The sequence below is a fragment of the Doryrhamphus excisus genome, chromosome 7 (genome assembly GCF_030265055.1).
Source record: "Doryrhamphus excisus isolate RoL2022-K1 chromosome 7, RoL_Dexc_1.0, whole genome shotgun sequence".
NCBI classification, from domain to species: Eukaryota; Metazoa; Chordata; class Actinopteri; order Syngnathiformes; family Syngnathidae; genus Doryrhamphus; species Doryrhamphus excisus.
Window position 1 is genome coordinate 3,119,414 of NC_080472.1, and position 15,037 is coordinate 3,134,450.

The 15,037-nt window shown below is 38.1% G+C and overlaps 1 protein-coding gene across 1 annotated transcript in view; it reads right to left on the bottom strand.

Moving 5' to 3' along the window:
- LOC131132286 (multiple epidermal growth factor-like domains protein 11) overlaps positions 1–15,037 on the bottom strand; it is a 104,891-nt gene that overhangs the window by 59,545 nt on the left and 30,309 nt on the right. Inside the window, 2 exon segments of the mRNA XM_058077780.1 lie at positions 3,552–3,644; positions 8,219–8,319. Of these exon segments, the coding sequence (XP_057933763.1) occupies positions 3,552–3,644; positions 8,219–8,319 (194 nt within the window).

Here is a 15,037-nt window from a genome sequence, read left to right on the forward strand (position 1 = left end):
ACATTTATTTACTTCCATGTCTGGCCTTGAAAGCCTTAAAAATGAAGATTAATTTTATCGTAGCAATTGATCAAAATTGCATGCACATCAAGACTGAACGTTTGTGTCCTCAGAAGTACAAAATAAATTTAAAAAAAAAAAAAAACAATCCCGGTTTTACTATCTTCAGTAGAAATGATTCACTCTGCAAATTAGCCGTTTTATTCCTTGTGCTTCCTTTCTCGTTATCTTATCGTTTGTGATCATCTTCGCCGTCTTTACAGCATCATGGCCGTCATAGTTTGCATGATTTGATGCTCGTCTTTCAAAGAGACGCTTCCTCTCATTGCTTCACCCCCCCCCCCCCCCCACACTTCTCGTGTCCAGCAGACCAAAGTAGACCCGTGGAAGTTCTGCAGGCTAATCAATGTGACTATAGGGGTGTTATTTCATGCCTTCAGGTCTCTAATAATGTTTATTGTTAACTATGAAAATATTCTATTCATAAATAAGGAATCATACTAACGCGCATTGGTGGAACGTGGTTAGCGCGCAGGCCACGTAGCTAGGAGACCGAGGTTTGATTCCCCGCTTGAGCATCTCTGTGTGGAGTTTGTATGTTTATAGCCGGTTTTCTCCCGGTACTCCGGTTTCCTCCCACATTCCAAAAACATGCTAGGTTAATTGGTAACTCCTATTATGTCCACTTTTTTGGATAATTTGTAGTGTCAATGTGACTATAGGGGTGCTATTTCATGCCTTCAGGTCTCTAATAATGTTTAGTTTTAACTATGAAAATATTCTATTTATAAATAAGGAATCATACTAACGCGCAATGGTGGAACGTGGTTAGCGCGCAGGTCACGTAGCTAGGAGACCCAGGTTTGATTCCCCGCTCGGGCATCTCTGTGTGGCGTTTGCATGTTTATAGCCGGTTTTCTCCGGGTACTCCGGTTTTCTCCCACATTCCAAAAACATGCTAGGTTAATTAGCGACGCCTATTATGTCCACTTTTTTTGGATAATTTGTAGTGTCAATGTGACTATAGGGGTGTTATTTCATGCCTTCAGGTCTCTAATAATGTTTAGGTTTAACTATGGAAATATTATATTTATGAATAAGGAATCATACTAACTCGCAATGGTGGAACGTGGTTAGCGCGCAGGCCACATAGCTAGGAGACCAAGGTTTGATTCCCCGCTCGGGCATCTCTGTGTGGAGTTTGCATGTTTATACCCGGTTTTCTCCGGGTACTCCGGTTTCCTCCCACATTCCAAAAACATGCTAGGTTAATTAGCCACTCCAAATTGTCCATAGGTATGAATGTGAGTGTGAATGGTTGTTTGTCTATATGTGCCCTGGGATTGGCTGGCCACCAGTCCAGAGTGTACCCCGCCTCTCGCCCCGAAGACAGCTGGGATAGGCTCCAGCACCCCCGCGACTCTTGTGAGGATAAGCAGTAGAAAATGAATGAATGAATCACCAACAGCTCGGACAAGTGACTCAAATGAATCGAGTACCAGATTCGCTTCAGTGAGTGACTCATCAGTAAAGTCATGAACGTTCCCGTCACAATCCTCCAGTTAGCTGGTCTAAAATCAAGCGGTGGTGAGTGTTGCCCACCAATGAACATCCAGTGTCATATATGTACCGCCCCTATATGTACCGCCCCTACCGACTGTATGTAAACTAATGAGGTAGTACTCCTTTCGCCCCAACAGGGAATATTAGTAAACAAACAAATCTATAAGAGACTCCAAGATGTATTGGCTCATTGTGATGAGAGCAAGCGGACAATGTAGCTGCGATGTGCTGAGGTGCTGAGTTCGATATCGCCACAGGAGCGACGAGGCGCCCTCGCTACAATGCAGCAGAGGTCATAAACAAATAACGTATTGTAATATTGAAACGTGACGAGGACGAGACTTCCTGCTACGGTGTAATAATCTGCAGTCACGTTTCAGAGGATATTTGATTCTTTTTGCTTCCCAGATGTCAGATAGCGTTACCTTTCATAGCGTTACCTTTCATAGCGTTACGCCGCCATGTTGAATTCATATTGATTTAACGTCCGCGGAACCAAATACACCATATTACCAAAAGTATTTAGTCACCAATCTAAATGATCGGAATGGGGTATCCCAGGGGTGGGCAAACTACGGCCCGGGGGCCACATCCGGCCCGCCAAGTGTTTCAATATGGCCCGCCTGTTTTTTCCCCAAAGTATTTCATTTAAACTCAACACATAACCTGGCATCGTGGCTTGGGCCAATTTTTTGATGGTCGAGGTAGCTGCTTTATCAATTTCGTTATTTGATGTGGTCTGTTGTTTACAAAATACTCCTGGAAAAAGGAACACAAGCACATAATAATAATAATAATAATAATAATAATAATAATAATAATAATAATGTTGTCAATAATGATAATAATACTACTATTATATTAATATTGTTGTTAATAATATTAATATAATAATGGTAGTAATATTACAAAATACTCCTGGAAAAAGGAGCACAAGCACAATAATAGTAATACAAATAATGATAATAATACTACTATTATATTAATATTGTTGTTAATAATATTAATATAATAATGGCAGTAATATTATTATTATAACAAAATAATAATAATAATAATATAATAACATTACTATAACTAAATAATTCTAATAATAATAATAATACTAATGTAAATAATGATAATAATACTACTATTATATTAATATTGTTGTTAATAATATTAATATAATAATGGTAGTAATATTACAAAATACTCCTGGAAAAAGGAGCACAAGCACAATAATAGTAATACAAATAATGATAATAATACTACTATTATATTAATATTGTTGTTAATAATATTAATATAATGGCAGTAATATTATTATTATAACAAAATAATAATAATAATAATATAATAACATTACTATAACTAAATAATTCTAATAATAATAATAATAATAATGTTGTCAATAATGATAATAATACTACTATTATATTAATATTGTTGTTAATAATATTAATATAATAATGGTAGTAATATTACAAAATACTCCTGGAAAAAGGAGCACAAGCACAATAATAGTAATACAAATAATGATAATAATACTACTATTATATTAATATTGTTGTTAATAATATTAATATAATAATGGCAGTAATATTATTATTATAACAAAATAATAATAATAATATAATAACATTACTATAACTAATAATAATAATAATTCTAATAAAACAATAATAATAATAATAATACATTTATAACACACTTTACATCAAATAAATGATTTCAAAGTGCACATATAGCAGATTGCATGACACTTTTACATGTAAAATATGTGTAAAAATATAGGTGTAAAAATGGACAGTTACGTGTAAAATACTACATAATCCCCCCCCGTCAATTTTGTTAAATTCATGCGGCCCGTGAGTCAAAAAGTTTGCCCACCCCTGGGGTATCCTAATGACTGCAGTGAAGACTGTTTCTACAAACATTAGGCTCCTTGGCGAAGGGTAAAACCCCAACCTCAGAGCTTCCTTTATCGGTAGAACATTTGAACTCACCACTGGAGCAGTCCAGTCCGCCCCAGCCCGGCTCACACTGGCAAGTGTCCGGAGAGACGCACCGACCGTGGGCACACTCCTCGGTACACAAGGCTGAAATGCAGAGACGGTACAGCGTATGTATGTTAGTAACCATCAATCTCGTTTTAACACAATAAAAACATTCATTCTTTCATTTTCTACCACTAATCCTCCATCGCGGGGGTGCTGGAGCCTATCCCAGCCAATCACAGGGCACACATAGACAAACAACCATTCACACTCACATTCATACCTATGGACAATTTGGAGCCGCTAATTAACCTAGCATGTTTTTGGAATGTGGGAGGAAACCGGAGTACCCGGAGAAAACCCACGCATGCACGTGGAGAACATGCAAACTCCACATGGAAGATGGCCGAGGGTGGAATTGAACTCGGGTCTAACCACTCAACCACCACGCAGCCCCACAATCAAGACATATTGTACATGTATCTGGTACGTATTGGTTGTATTTTCGCTTAGACAATACAAACAATATATCAGGCTTTCAGAAGACGCATTCAAGTACATACTGTTTATACTGGATGTAGTATTGTACACTGGTCACAAAGTGTCAGTAAAGATACCCTGATTAAACGGTACCCATTGTAGGAAGTACAGGAAGTACAACACAATGAATAAGGAATCCTACTTGGAGGATCAATACTGCGAGAAAAGAAGTTTTTTTTTAATTTTAAATCATCAAAATACAGCAAGATACTGTAAGTATTACAAGTTAGCATCAAAGTACTTGTTCTTGTGTGATCACAGTATGTGTATGAAACGATAAAATGCTATTGGAGGTTTTTTTTGTCATGGAAATAGGTGTGTCCCAATGACGTGCATTGTTAGCTAGCTTATATTAACTAGTTTTCTGGTGTTATAATGCACAGAAATGGGATTGATTGTGAAAAAAGATTGTGAATGATGGGTACAATTCCAAAAACAATGGCAGTTCCCCTTTTTAATTATAAAGTGTCGCCGGCTGGCTGTCCTTAGTATTTAAGATTCGGACCCAAATGATAAAACCGTAACACAAATTCTATCCCAAAACAAAAAGTCGCGTGTCAAAAAAATTTTTTTTGGTCGTCCTGACCGAAACCTCGACTGCACTAAATGAGTTGGTATTTTAATATAAAGTCAAAGATTGTCAAAAAAAGTAAATATTGTATGCGTGTCATTTGAATGAAAAAGCCACCCCACTTCAAACTAAAATACTGCAAAGATGAAAGGAAGCGTCACAACTTGGTCAAATCCGACAGGTTGAACTTTTCCTATCATTTTACAAGGATCGCTTGTACATCAAACGATGAGTACTGCATCATTCAGGAAGTACAGGAGGTGCGCAGGGAGGCGACAGGCTGACAGCTTGGAGACTTTTTGCTCTTCCGTCGCTGTTGATATGATGCGATATTTATCTTGCTTTGCCTTCTGAGTGACAGTGACAGACGAAGCTAGCTTGAATTGGACCGAATAAAGAATGAGGTGTATATGTTTTTGTTTTTTTATGTAAAAAATACGTCTGTCACTGATAGCAGAGTTCTTCATACAACAGTTGCAGCCAACGACTTATCCGTTCCAATTTCCTGCTCAGTGACTCTCGTTGCGGATCGTAGCATGTTGCACGTCACCTTATTGTGGTTGAGGGGTTCGAGTTCCCGAGTTATTAATGCGTCCATCTATCGACAGCGGGAACGGCACAGCGTCTCCACTATTGTGCTTGCTGTACTGCATCGTTGTAATATTTTGTCAACCTATGTTTGTATCCTCATCTGAGATCATAAACTTTGGGATAGTAAACAACAAGGATGTGAACACAAGCTGGAATCACCATAAAAGACAGTGAGGAGCTTGGTTTAAGTACATGTTTTGGTTACTGTACACCGTTCATTCATTCATTCATTTTCTACCGCTTTTCCTCACGAGGGTCGCGGGGGGTGCTGGAGCCTATCCCAGCTGTCTTCGGGCGAGAGGCGGGGTACACCCTGGACCGGTGGCCAGCCAATCACAGGGCACATATAGACAAACAACCATTCACACTCACATTCATACCTATGGACAATTTGGAGTGGCTAATTAACCTAGCATGTTTTTGGAATGTGGGAGGAAACCGGAGTACCCGGAGAAAACCCACACATGCACGGGGAGAACATGCATACTGTACACCAGTGCTTCTCAAATAGTGGGGCAGGGGTCCTCCTGGGGGGTGGGGGGTGGGGGGCAGTCTCTCTAGTATTTCAAATCGGGGGGTGGGGCAACAAAAAAAATCTGCCCCAATTGAGAAGAACAGCTATTAATACACTGCGGACGAGTGGTTAGCACACAGGCCTCGCTGCTAGGAGACCCGGGTTCGATTCCGCCCTCGGCCATCTCTGTGTGGAGTTTGCATGTTCTCCCCGTGCATGCGTGGGTTTTCTCCGGGTACTCCGGTTTCCTCCCAGGATAGGATAGGCTCCAGCAACCCTGCGACCCTCGTGAGGAAAAGTGGTAGAAAACGAACGAATGAATGAGTTCTCCTCTTATTTTGTGTGGAAGTGGTAACTTTTTGGCTTCTTATTTTGTCTTACCCCACCCTCGGCCGTCTCTGTGTACAGCCAGACAGCTGGGATAGGCTCCAGCATAAGGATAAGCGGTGGAAAAGTGGTAGAAAACGAATGAATGAATGAGTTCTCCTCTTATTTTGTGTGGAAGTGGTAACTTTTTGGCTTCTTATTTTGTCTTACCCCACCCTCGGCCGTCTCTGTGTACAGCCAGACAGCTGGGATAGGCTCCAGCATAAGGATAAGCGGTAGAAAAATGAATGAATAATTGAATCGGAGTCGAACCTTTTGTAACAAATGACGCTAACCAAGGTTCCACTGTATATTAAGTACAACAATTGAGTTGATATGTGAGACATTTGTGCAGAAGGGCACTGTCCTGCACGGAAACAATAATAAACGGCCTCTTCCAACTTTGGAGTCAAGTCTGTCAATTTTATCCTTCAAGAAATAAAATGTTAGACATAAACGAGATGAAAATGCTGCAAAAAAATAAAAAAAAATCTCGGAAAATTGGAAAGCCAGGCCACCACCAGCAGCTTTCTTCTGTGGAAGAGAGGAACCTTTCAATTAGCTCTTGTTGAGCATGTGGGGCGGGACAACAAAGGACCTGTCCCGAGTCATTCATGTTTGGCAAAGCCGGCAGCCATGTTCTGTGTATCGCACGCTAGGTCACAACCGCCATTCAAAGCACAAGATATAGCGAGTGTGTGTGCATCTACGTGTGTGTGTGTGTGTGTGTGTGTGCGCAACATTGCACAATGAACTCGCAGGTTATTTGTCCAAGTCCAGCAGGAGAATCAAATTAAGTTGTTTACAAGCAGATGCTGAATAAAGACACACAATGTGCACCTCTTTACCATCCGCCCCCCCCACACCCCCCACCCCCGGGCCAAGCCATTCACTTATGAAAAAGCAGCACGGCTCTATAGAATTTACCATCTAGAGTGAATAATTGATTTATTTTGCTGGACTGGGGGGGAAATGCATCAGTAGCCATGAGATAAAGACAGGAGATTGGAGGATGAAGAGAATCTTCTTAAGCCAACGCTGTAATTATGTCTTCCCTTTTTCTTTGGAAAAGAATAAAGTCAAAATTAGAAAGTATTATAAAGTATTATATGAGCAATAGCGGTGTTACAGTGCACTTTTTTTCGGAATTTTGCCTATTCACAATCCTTATATGAAACACGTACTCATATTTCTTTCCCTTTTCTGTGCATTCTTGCGCAAGAAAATGAGTTGATATGAGCTAGCTAACAACGGACCTCATAAGAAAAATACCTATTTTGACACTATAGCCTCACAAAAACAATTTTAAAAAAAAACGGCAACAGTTTCCTAATATTATTACAGTAAACCTCGGATATATCAGACTCGGATATATCGGAAATTCGCTCACAACGGACAGATAAAAAAAGAAGCGATTTTTCTGTAATGCATTTCCAATAAAAATTCATTGCATATATCGGATTTTTTATAACGGATTTCGCCTATTTCGGACAAAATCTCCAGTCCCGTTCCAATGCATTTCCATGAAATTTCCCTGGCATATATCGGATGGCCGCATCGTTATGCTAATCTGCTAATTGATGTCACTGGCTATTGTCTTTCTCCTGGCTCCAGATTTAGGACAAATATAAAAGGATGAAATCCGATAAAACCCGATTTACGCATATACCGGATATAAATCCGATATATGCGTAAAACGGACATTTTCCGGTATACGCATATAACGGATTTCGCTTATATCGGACAAAACCAGTGGGAACAATTGAATCCGATATATCCCAGGTTTACTGTATTTGAGCTAACTTTTATCTCGCGGACGGGACGCGTTCACAGACGGAAGAGTGGATACGTAGTTCTCAATTTCGCTACAAAGACTCAACAAGAGTCGGCGTCTTTTTTACGTCTTGTGCTGGAAGACGCAGCCATCCCCGACAAGAGCGTACGTGTTGTCGCTGTATCGATGCTGCCGTTATTGACAGAACTAGCATAAATCACTGTCACGTGTCACAATACAGCTCATTAATAATGACTTATTTCATTTTAGAATATGCCGCTAGGTCACGAAAGCACATGCAAAAGGGGGACCCGACTTACGAACACACAGGTCTGCACTTTCGTAGAAACCCGGACAGCACTGGGAGCGGCGTCGGTACATGGTCCTCACGCCTCTTCGGTAGGCCGTCTTGTAGCTGATCCTGCACACGGTGAGAACGCAGGCACACGCTCTGGTAAACAGCACCGACAATCAATACTCAATACGTTACATTACAGTGTTGTACAAGTGGGAGTGCATCAGGGATCAGGTCTGAGCCCCTTCCTGTTTGCTGTGGTGATGGACAGGCTGACAGGTGAGGTCAGACACGGATGTTTGCGACAGGAAAAGACAGGAAGCAGAACTGGAGGTAGCAGAGATGAGGATGCTGAGGTTCTCAATGGGAGTGACCAGGATGGATAGGATCAGGAACGAGTACATCAGAGATATTATTACGTGTTAGAGGCCTTGGAGATAAAGTCAGAGAGGCCAGAATAGAAAAATAAAAATTGCTCCTATGTAGCTAACTGGAAAAAAAAATCAATTAAAAAAAAAAAACTAAAAAAAAAGGCACTAATTAAAAAAATACACAAAATAAGATAAAAATAAATAAATAAACAAATTAAGAATAAAGACAATAAATCAGTCATGTGAGTCTATTAGCTAATACAAGTGTAAAGGTGACTATAGGGATGTTACTTCATTTGTAGAGCTCTCTAATAATGTTAGAAACCGCATTTAGAAGGTCGTACACATGTTTAGTATACTCTGATGATGAAAATATATATATATAAAATATAAAATAAATGCGGTTTCTAACATTATTAGAGAGCTCTACAAATGAAGTAACATCCCTATAGTCACCTTTACACTTGTATTAGCTAATAGACTCACATGACTGATTTATTGTCTTTATTCGTAATTTGTTTATTTATTTATTTTTTATCTTATTTTGTGTATAGAAAAATAAAAATTGCTCCTACGTAGCTAACTGCAAAAAAAATCAATTAAAAAAAAAAACTAAAAAAAAGGCACTAATTAAAAAAATACACAAAATAAGATAAAAATAAATAAATCAACAAATTAAGAATAAAGACAATAAATCAGTCATGTGAGTCTATTAGCTAATACAAGTGTAAAGGTGACTATAGGGATGTTACTTCATTTGTAGAGCTCTCTAATAATGTTAGAAACCGCATTATAGAAGGTCGTACACATGTTTAGTATACTCTGATGATGAAAATATTCCATTTATAAAATAAGGAATCGTACTTTGTGGAAATTCACTCATCACGGTCGGGCAATGTTTGAAATCATACGTGTCGTTTTTGGTGACTTATTGCAGTGAAACTCTTGTAAATCGACGTTAAAACTCTTCTACAGTAATCTAGTTGATTACTATTTAAAATGTCACAACACTTAAAGTTACAGTAACATTTTTGTTTATGGGCGTGAATTGGTTCCAGACCCGACCCGTGATCAGTGAATTTCCACAAAGTACGATTCCTTATTTTATAAATATTTTTATAATCAAAGCATACTAAACATGTATACGACCTTCTAAATGCGGTTTCTAACATTATTAGAGAGCTCTACAAATGAAGTAACATCCCTATAGTCACCTTTACACTTGTATTAGCTAATAGACTCACATGACTGATTTATTGTCTTTATTTATTTATTTATTTTTTATCTTATTTTGTGTATAGAAAAATAAAAATTGCTCCTACGTAGCTAACTGGAAAAAAAAATCAATTAAAAAAAAAACTATCTTCAATGCTTTTGCTTCTGCGAGACCCTACACTTTTTCAGTACTTTGGTTCCGGTTTTCCACAATTTTTATGACTATAGGGATGTTACTTCATTTGTAGAGCTCTCTAATAATATTAGAAACCGCATTTAGAAGGCCGTACACATGTTTAGTATACTTTGATTATGAAAATATTCCATTTATAAAATAAGGAATCGTACTTTGTGGAAATTCACTGATCACGGGTCGGGTCTGGAACCAATTCACGCCCATAAACAAAAAATGTTACTGTAACTTTAAGTGTTGTGACATTTTAAATAGTAATCAACTAGATTACTGTCGAAGATTTACAAGAGTTTCACTGCAATAAGCTAAGTTTGATTTCAAACATTGCTCCTACGTAGCTAACCTTAAAACACAGATTGTGTATAATCCATAAATGACAAATACTAATATTTTTTCAAAGTAGTAACATGGAAAAGTACAACAATATGAACCGTGTTTGTCCCCAACACATACCTGGAGGCTAACCAACATCCCTCTGCTTGCTTGTCACTGTTCTACAAAGCATCATCACTCATTGGGCGCAGGAGCACTGGGAGGGTTTTTGCCCTCCGTCTACCTGCCACCGCAACAATCTGGACGGCAAATTCATTCATTCTATGGCTGCAGGTGCAAGTATACAACAAGTATACTTTTCAGGTGCAACTCCAAATCTAGCTTTTTAATAATGGGGGAAAAAAAATCCAAAAAGTGCAGTTTTCCTTTTCACAATCTCTTCCAAACGGCAGCGCAACAAAGAAAAGGAAAGCCTTCACCGTGGAAGTGAAAATGAATGAAGGATTATGATTATTTCATGCTAATAAATGCTAGTCGGGTCATGGATTGGGTGAGTTGTTGCAAGGAGATTCTTACATTTAAAAGGTAGAAAGGCCTGAGAAGACAACCTCGGGGATAAAAGTAAGTAGTTGCTCTCTTTTTATTATGCTTTTATTTTGTATTTTATTATTTTACGATTGTATTTGACATATTCTTTGTGTGTTGTTGTAGACTGTGGCTGACATCGGAGTTCATTTAGACCAGGGGTCTCAAACTCAATTTACCTGGGGGCCACCGGAGCTAGGTTCTGGGTGAAGCCGGGCCGCATCAGGTTTTCAAAAAAAAAAAACAAAAAAACGGATTTATTAAAAACTGGAAAAAAATAAAATAAAAAAACTATCTTCAATGCTTTTGCTTCTGCGAGACCCTACACTTTTTCAGTACTTTGGTTCCGGTTTTCCACATTTTTTTATTTTTCTATACACAAAATAAGATTAAAATAAATAAATTAAGAATAAAAACAATAAATCAATCAATCAGTAATGAAATAATAATAAAACAGCAAATAAGAAAAACGTAAGAAACGACATACAGTTGGTAGAGAAATGTTTTTTTTCAGATTGAAATGTACAGTATTAACAGTTATTTAACCTTTAACATGAACATTAATGAAACTTCATAATTTGACCCAATTAGCATCGTTAGCATGGTACTCAGTTCCGTCTGGGAGCAGCGTCGTAACTTTAACAACATGTTTCCCTTTTATTCCAAATCATTTCCTGCATTTATTTGTACCCAGCGTCATTAGCCTTTAGCTTCATTGCTAATCCGAAGCAAAAACAGTGCGGGGTAACAGGGTGGGGTAACAGTATGGGCGGGGTAAAATCATGTTAATTGTGTCCGGTGTGCACACAGCTTTAAGGTGTCATTTCGACAGTAAACTTTGGTATCAAGGTGGGGGGCCTCAAACTGGCGTCTCGCGTGCCGCATTTGGCCCGCGGGCCGCAAGTTTGAGACCCCCGATTTAGCCATATAAGTACAGTAAAAGTCGGTATGAATGAAATTCTCCAATCTTATGGTATCAGATACGACGCGTCTCTTATAGTCGTGACTTCCTGGCAACATTAAAAGGCTAATCAACCCCGACCGACTTAACCGAATCAACATTTAAAGCGGCGAATCTAATATATTCAGGATGACGTCCGATGAAATTCCCATAAAAAAAAACGGCGATGAAATCTATCATCTTTGGAAAAGACGAGAGTGGCTTCAGTGTCGGGGGGGGGGGGGGATCTCTCCTGCTCACTCAAGGACGTTGGCGTTTTCTGCCATTTTCTCCCTTAAGTTCAATGACTCAGCGCTTAGCTGAAGGAGCTTAACCGGTGGCTATAAAGCTTAATGTGCTCATTAAAGCCAATACGCTGACAGTCCTTCATCAAAATGGCCGCATCACCGCAAGTGTTAGTGGGAGACTGCAGTGAGTGTCTGCTTGTCGTACTTACAGTAGTGCTTACAGTAGTACTGTACCATATACAGCACACATAATATACGTACCAGCACGGGATGGATTTATTGATGTCCATTTTTCATATCTGACATGGCATCTTATTTATATCTGACTTTTCCTGAATAAGTTGTGGATCTTTTTACATGTTTTTTTTAAATACAGTAGAACCTCAGTTAGCATTGTTTGTTTTCGGTTGTTTTCAGTTAACGTAAAAAAAAAATTGGCCCCGGTTTGCGTTCTGGTTTGCGCAACATGTCTTGTCGTGTTTTTAATGTATTTTTATGACAAAACGTCCTTGTTAGCGGCTTGCTTATATAGTGGTACCTCAGTTAGCATTGTTTGTTTTCACTTGTTTTCAGTGAACGTCAAAAGTTTGCCTCGGTTTGCGTACATTTTCAAGTTAGTATACGACATGTTGCGTAACATGTCTTGTCGTGTTTTTTATACATTCCGCAACTGTGTTATTCATGTATTTTTATGACAAAACGTCCTTGTTAGCAGCTTGCTAATACAGTAGAACCTCAGTTAGCATTGTTTGTTTTCACTTAATGTCAAAAAGTTTGCCTCGGTTTGCGTACATTTTCAAGTTAGTATACAACATGTTGCGTAACATGTCTTGTCGTGTTTTTAATACATTCCGCTAATAACTGTGTTATTAATGTATTTTTATCACAAAACGTCCTTGTTAGCAGCTTGCTAATACAGTGGAACCTCAGTTAGCATTGTTTGTTTTCGCTTGTTTTCAGTGAATGTCAAAAAGTTTGCCTTGGTTTGCGTACATTTTCAAGTTAGTATACGACATGTTGCGCATCTTGTGGTGTTTTAATACATTCGCGTAACATGTCTTGTCGTGTTCTTAATTTTATGACAAAACGTCCTTGTTAGCAGCTTGCTAATACAGTGGTACCTCAGTTAGCATTGTTTGTTTTCACTTAATGTCAAAAAGTTTGTCTCTGTTTGCGTACATTTTCAAGTTAGTATACGACATGTTGCGTAACATGTCTTGTCGTGTTTTTAATACATTACGCAACTGTGTTATTCATGTATTTTTATGACAAAACGTCCTTGTTAGCAGCTTGCTTATACAGTGGAACCTCAGTTAGCATTGTTTGTTTTCACTTAATGTCAAAAAGTTTGCCTCGGTTTGCGTACATTTTCAAGTTAATATACGACATGTTGCGCATCTTGTGGTGTTTTAATACATTCCGCAACTGTGTTTTTAATGTATTTTTATCACAAAACGTCCTTGTTAGCAGCTTGCTAATACAGTGGTACCTCAGTTAGCATTGTCAGTTTTCACTTGTTTGCGTACATTTTCAAGTTAGTATACGACATGTTGCGTAACATGTCTTGTCGTGTTTTTAATACATTCCGCAACTGTATTATTAATGTATTTTTATGACAAAACGTCCTTGTTAGCAGCTTGCTAATACAGTGGTACCTCAGTTAGCATTGTTTGTGTTCAATTGTTTTCAGTTAACGTCAAAAAGTTTGCCTCGGTTTGCGTACATTTTCAAGTTAGTATACGACATGTTGCGTAACATGTCTTGTCGTATTTTTAATACATTCCGCAACTGTGTTATTCATGTATTTTTATACAAAATGCCCTTGTTAGCAGCTTGCTAATACAGTGGTACCTCAGTTAGCATTGTTTGTGTTCAATTGTTTTCAGTTAACGTCAAAAAGTTTGCCTCGGTTTGCGTACATTTTCAAGTTAGTATACAACATGTTGCGTAACATGTCTTGTCGTGTTTTTAATACATTCCGCTAATAACTGTGTTATTAATGTATTTTTATGACAAAACGTCCTTGTTAGCAGCTTGCTAATACAGTGGAACCTCAGTTAGCATTGTTTGTTTTCACTTGTTTTTTAGTTAACGTCAAAAAGTTTGCCTCGGTTTGCGTACATTTTCAAGTTAGTATACGACATGTTGCGTAACATGTCTTGTGGTGTTTTTAATACATTCTGCAACTGTGTTATTAATGTATTTTTATGACAAAACGTCCTTGTTAGCAGCTTGCTAATACAGTGGAACCTCAGTTAGCATTGTTTGTTTTCACTTGTTTTCAGTTAACGTCAAAAAGTTTGCCTCGGTTTGCGTACATTTTCAAGTTAATATACGACATGTTGCGCATCTTGTTGTGTTTTTAGTACATTCCACAACTGTGTTATTAATGTATTTTTATCACAAAACATCCTTGTTAGCAGTGGTACCTCAGTTAGCATTGTTTGTTTTCGCTTGTTTTCAGTTAACGTCAAAAAGTTTGCCTCGGTTTGCGTACATTTTCAAGTTAGTATACGACATGTTGCGTAACATGTCTTGTCGTGTTTTTTATACATTCCGCAACTGTGTTATTCATGTATTTTTATGACAAAACGTCCTTGTTAGCAGCTTGCTAATACAGTGGAACCTCAGTTAGCATTGTTTGTTTTCACTTGTTTTTTAGTTAACGTCAAAAAGTTTGCCCCGGTTTGCGTACATTTTCAAGTTAGTATACGACATGTTGCGTAACATGTCTTGTCGTGTTCTTAATTTTATGACAAAACGTCCTTGTTAGCAGCTTGCTGATACAGTGGTACCTCAGTTAGCATTGTTTGTTTTCACTTAATGTCAAAAAGTTTGCCTCGGTTTGCGTACATTTTCAAGTTAGTATACGACATGTTGCGTAACATGTCTTGTCATGTTTTTAATACATTCCGCTAATAACTGTGTTATTAATGTATTTTTATCACAAAACGTCCTTGTTAGCAGCTTGCTAATACAGTGGAACCTCAGTTAGCATTGTTTGTTTTCGCTTGTTTTC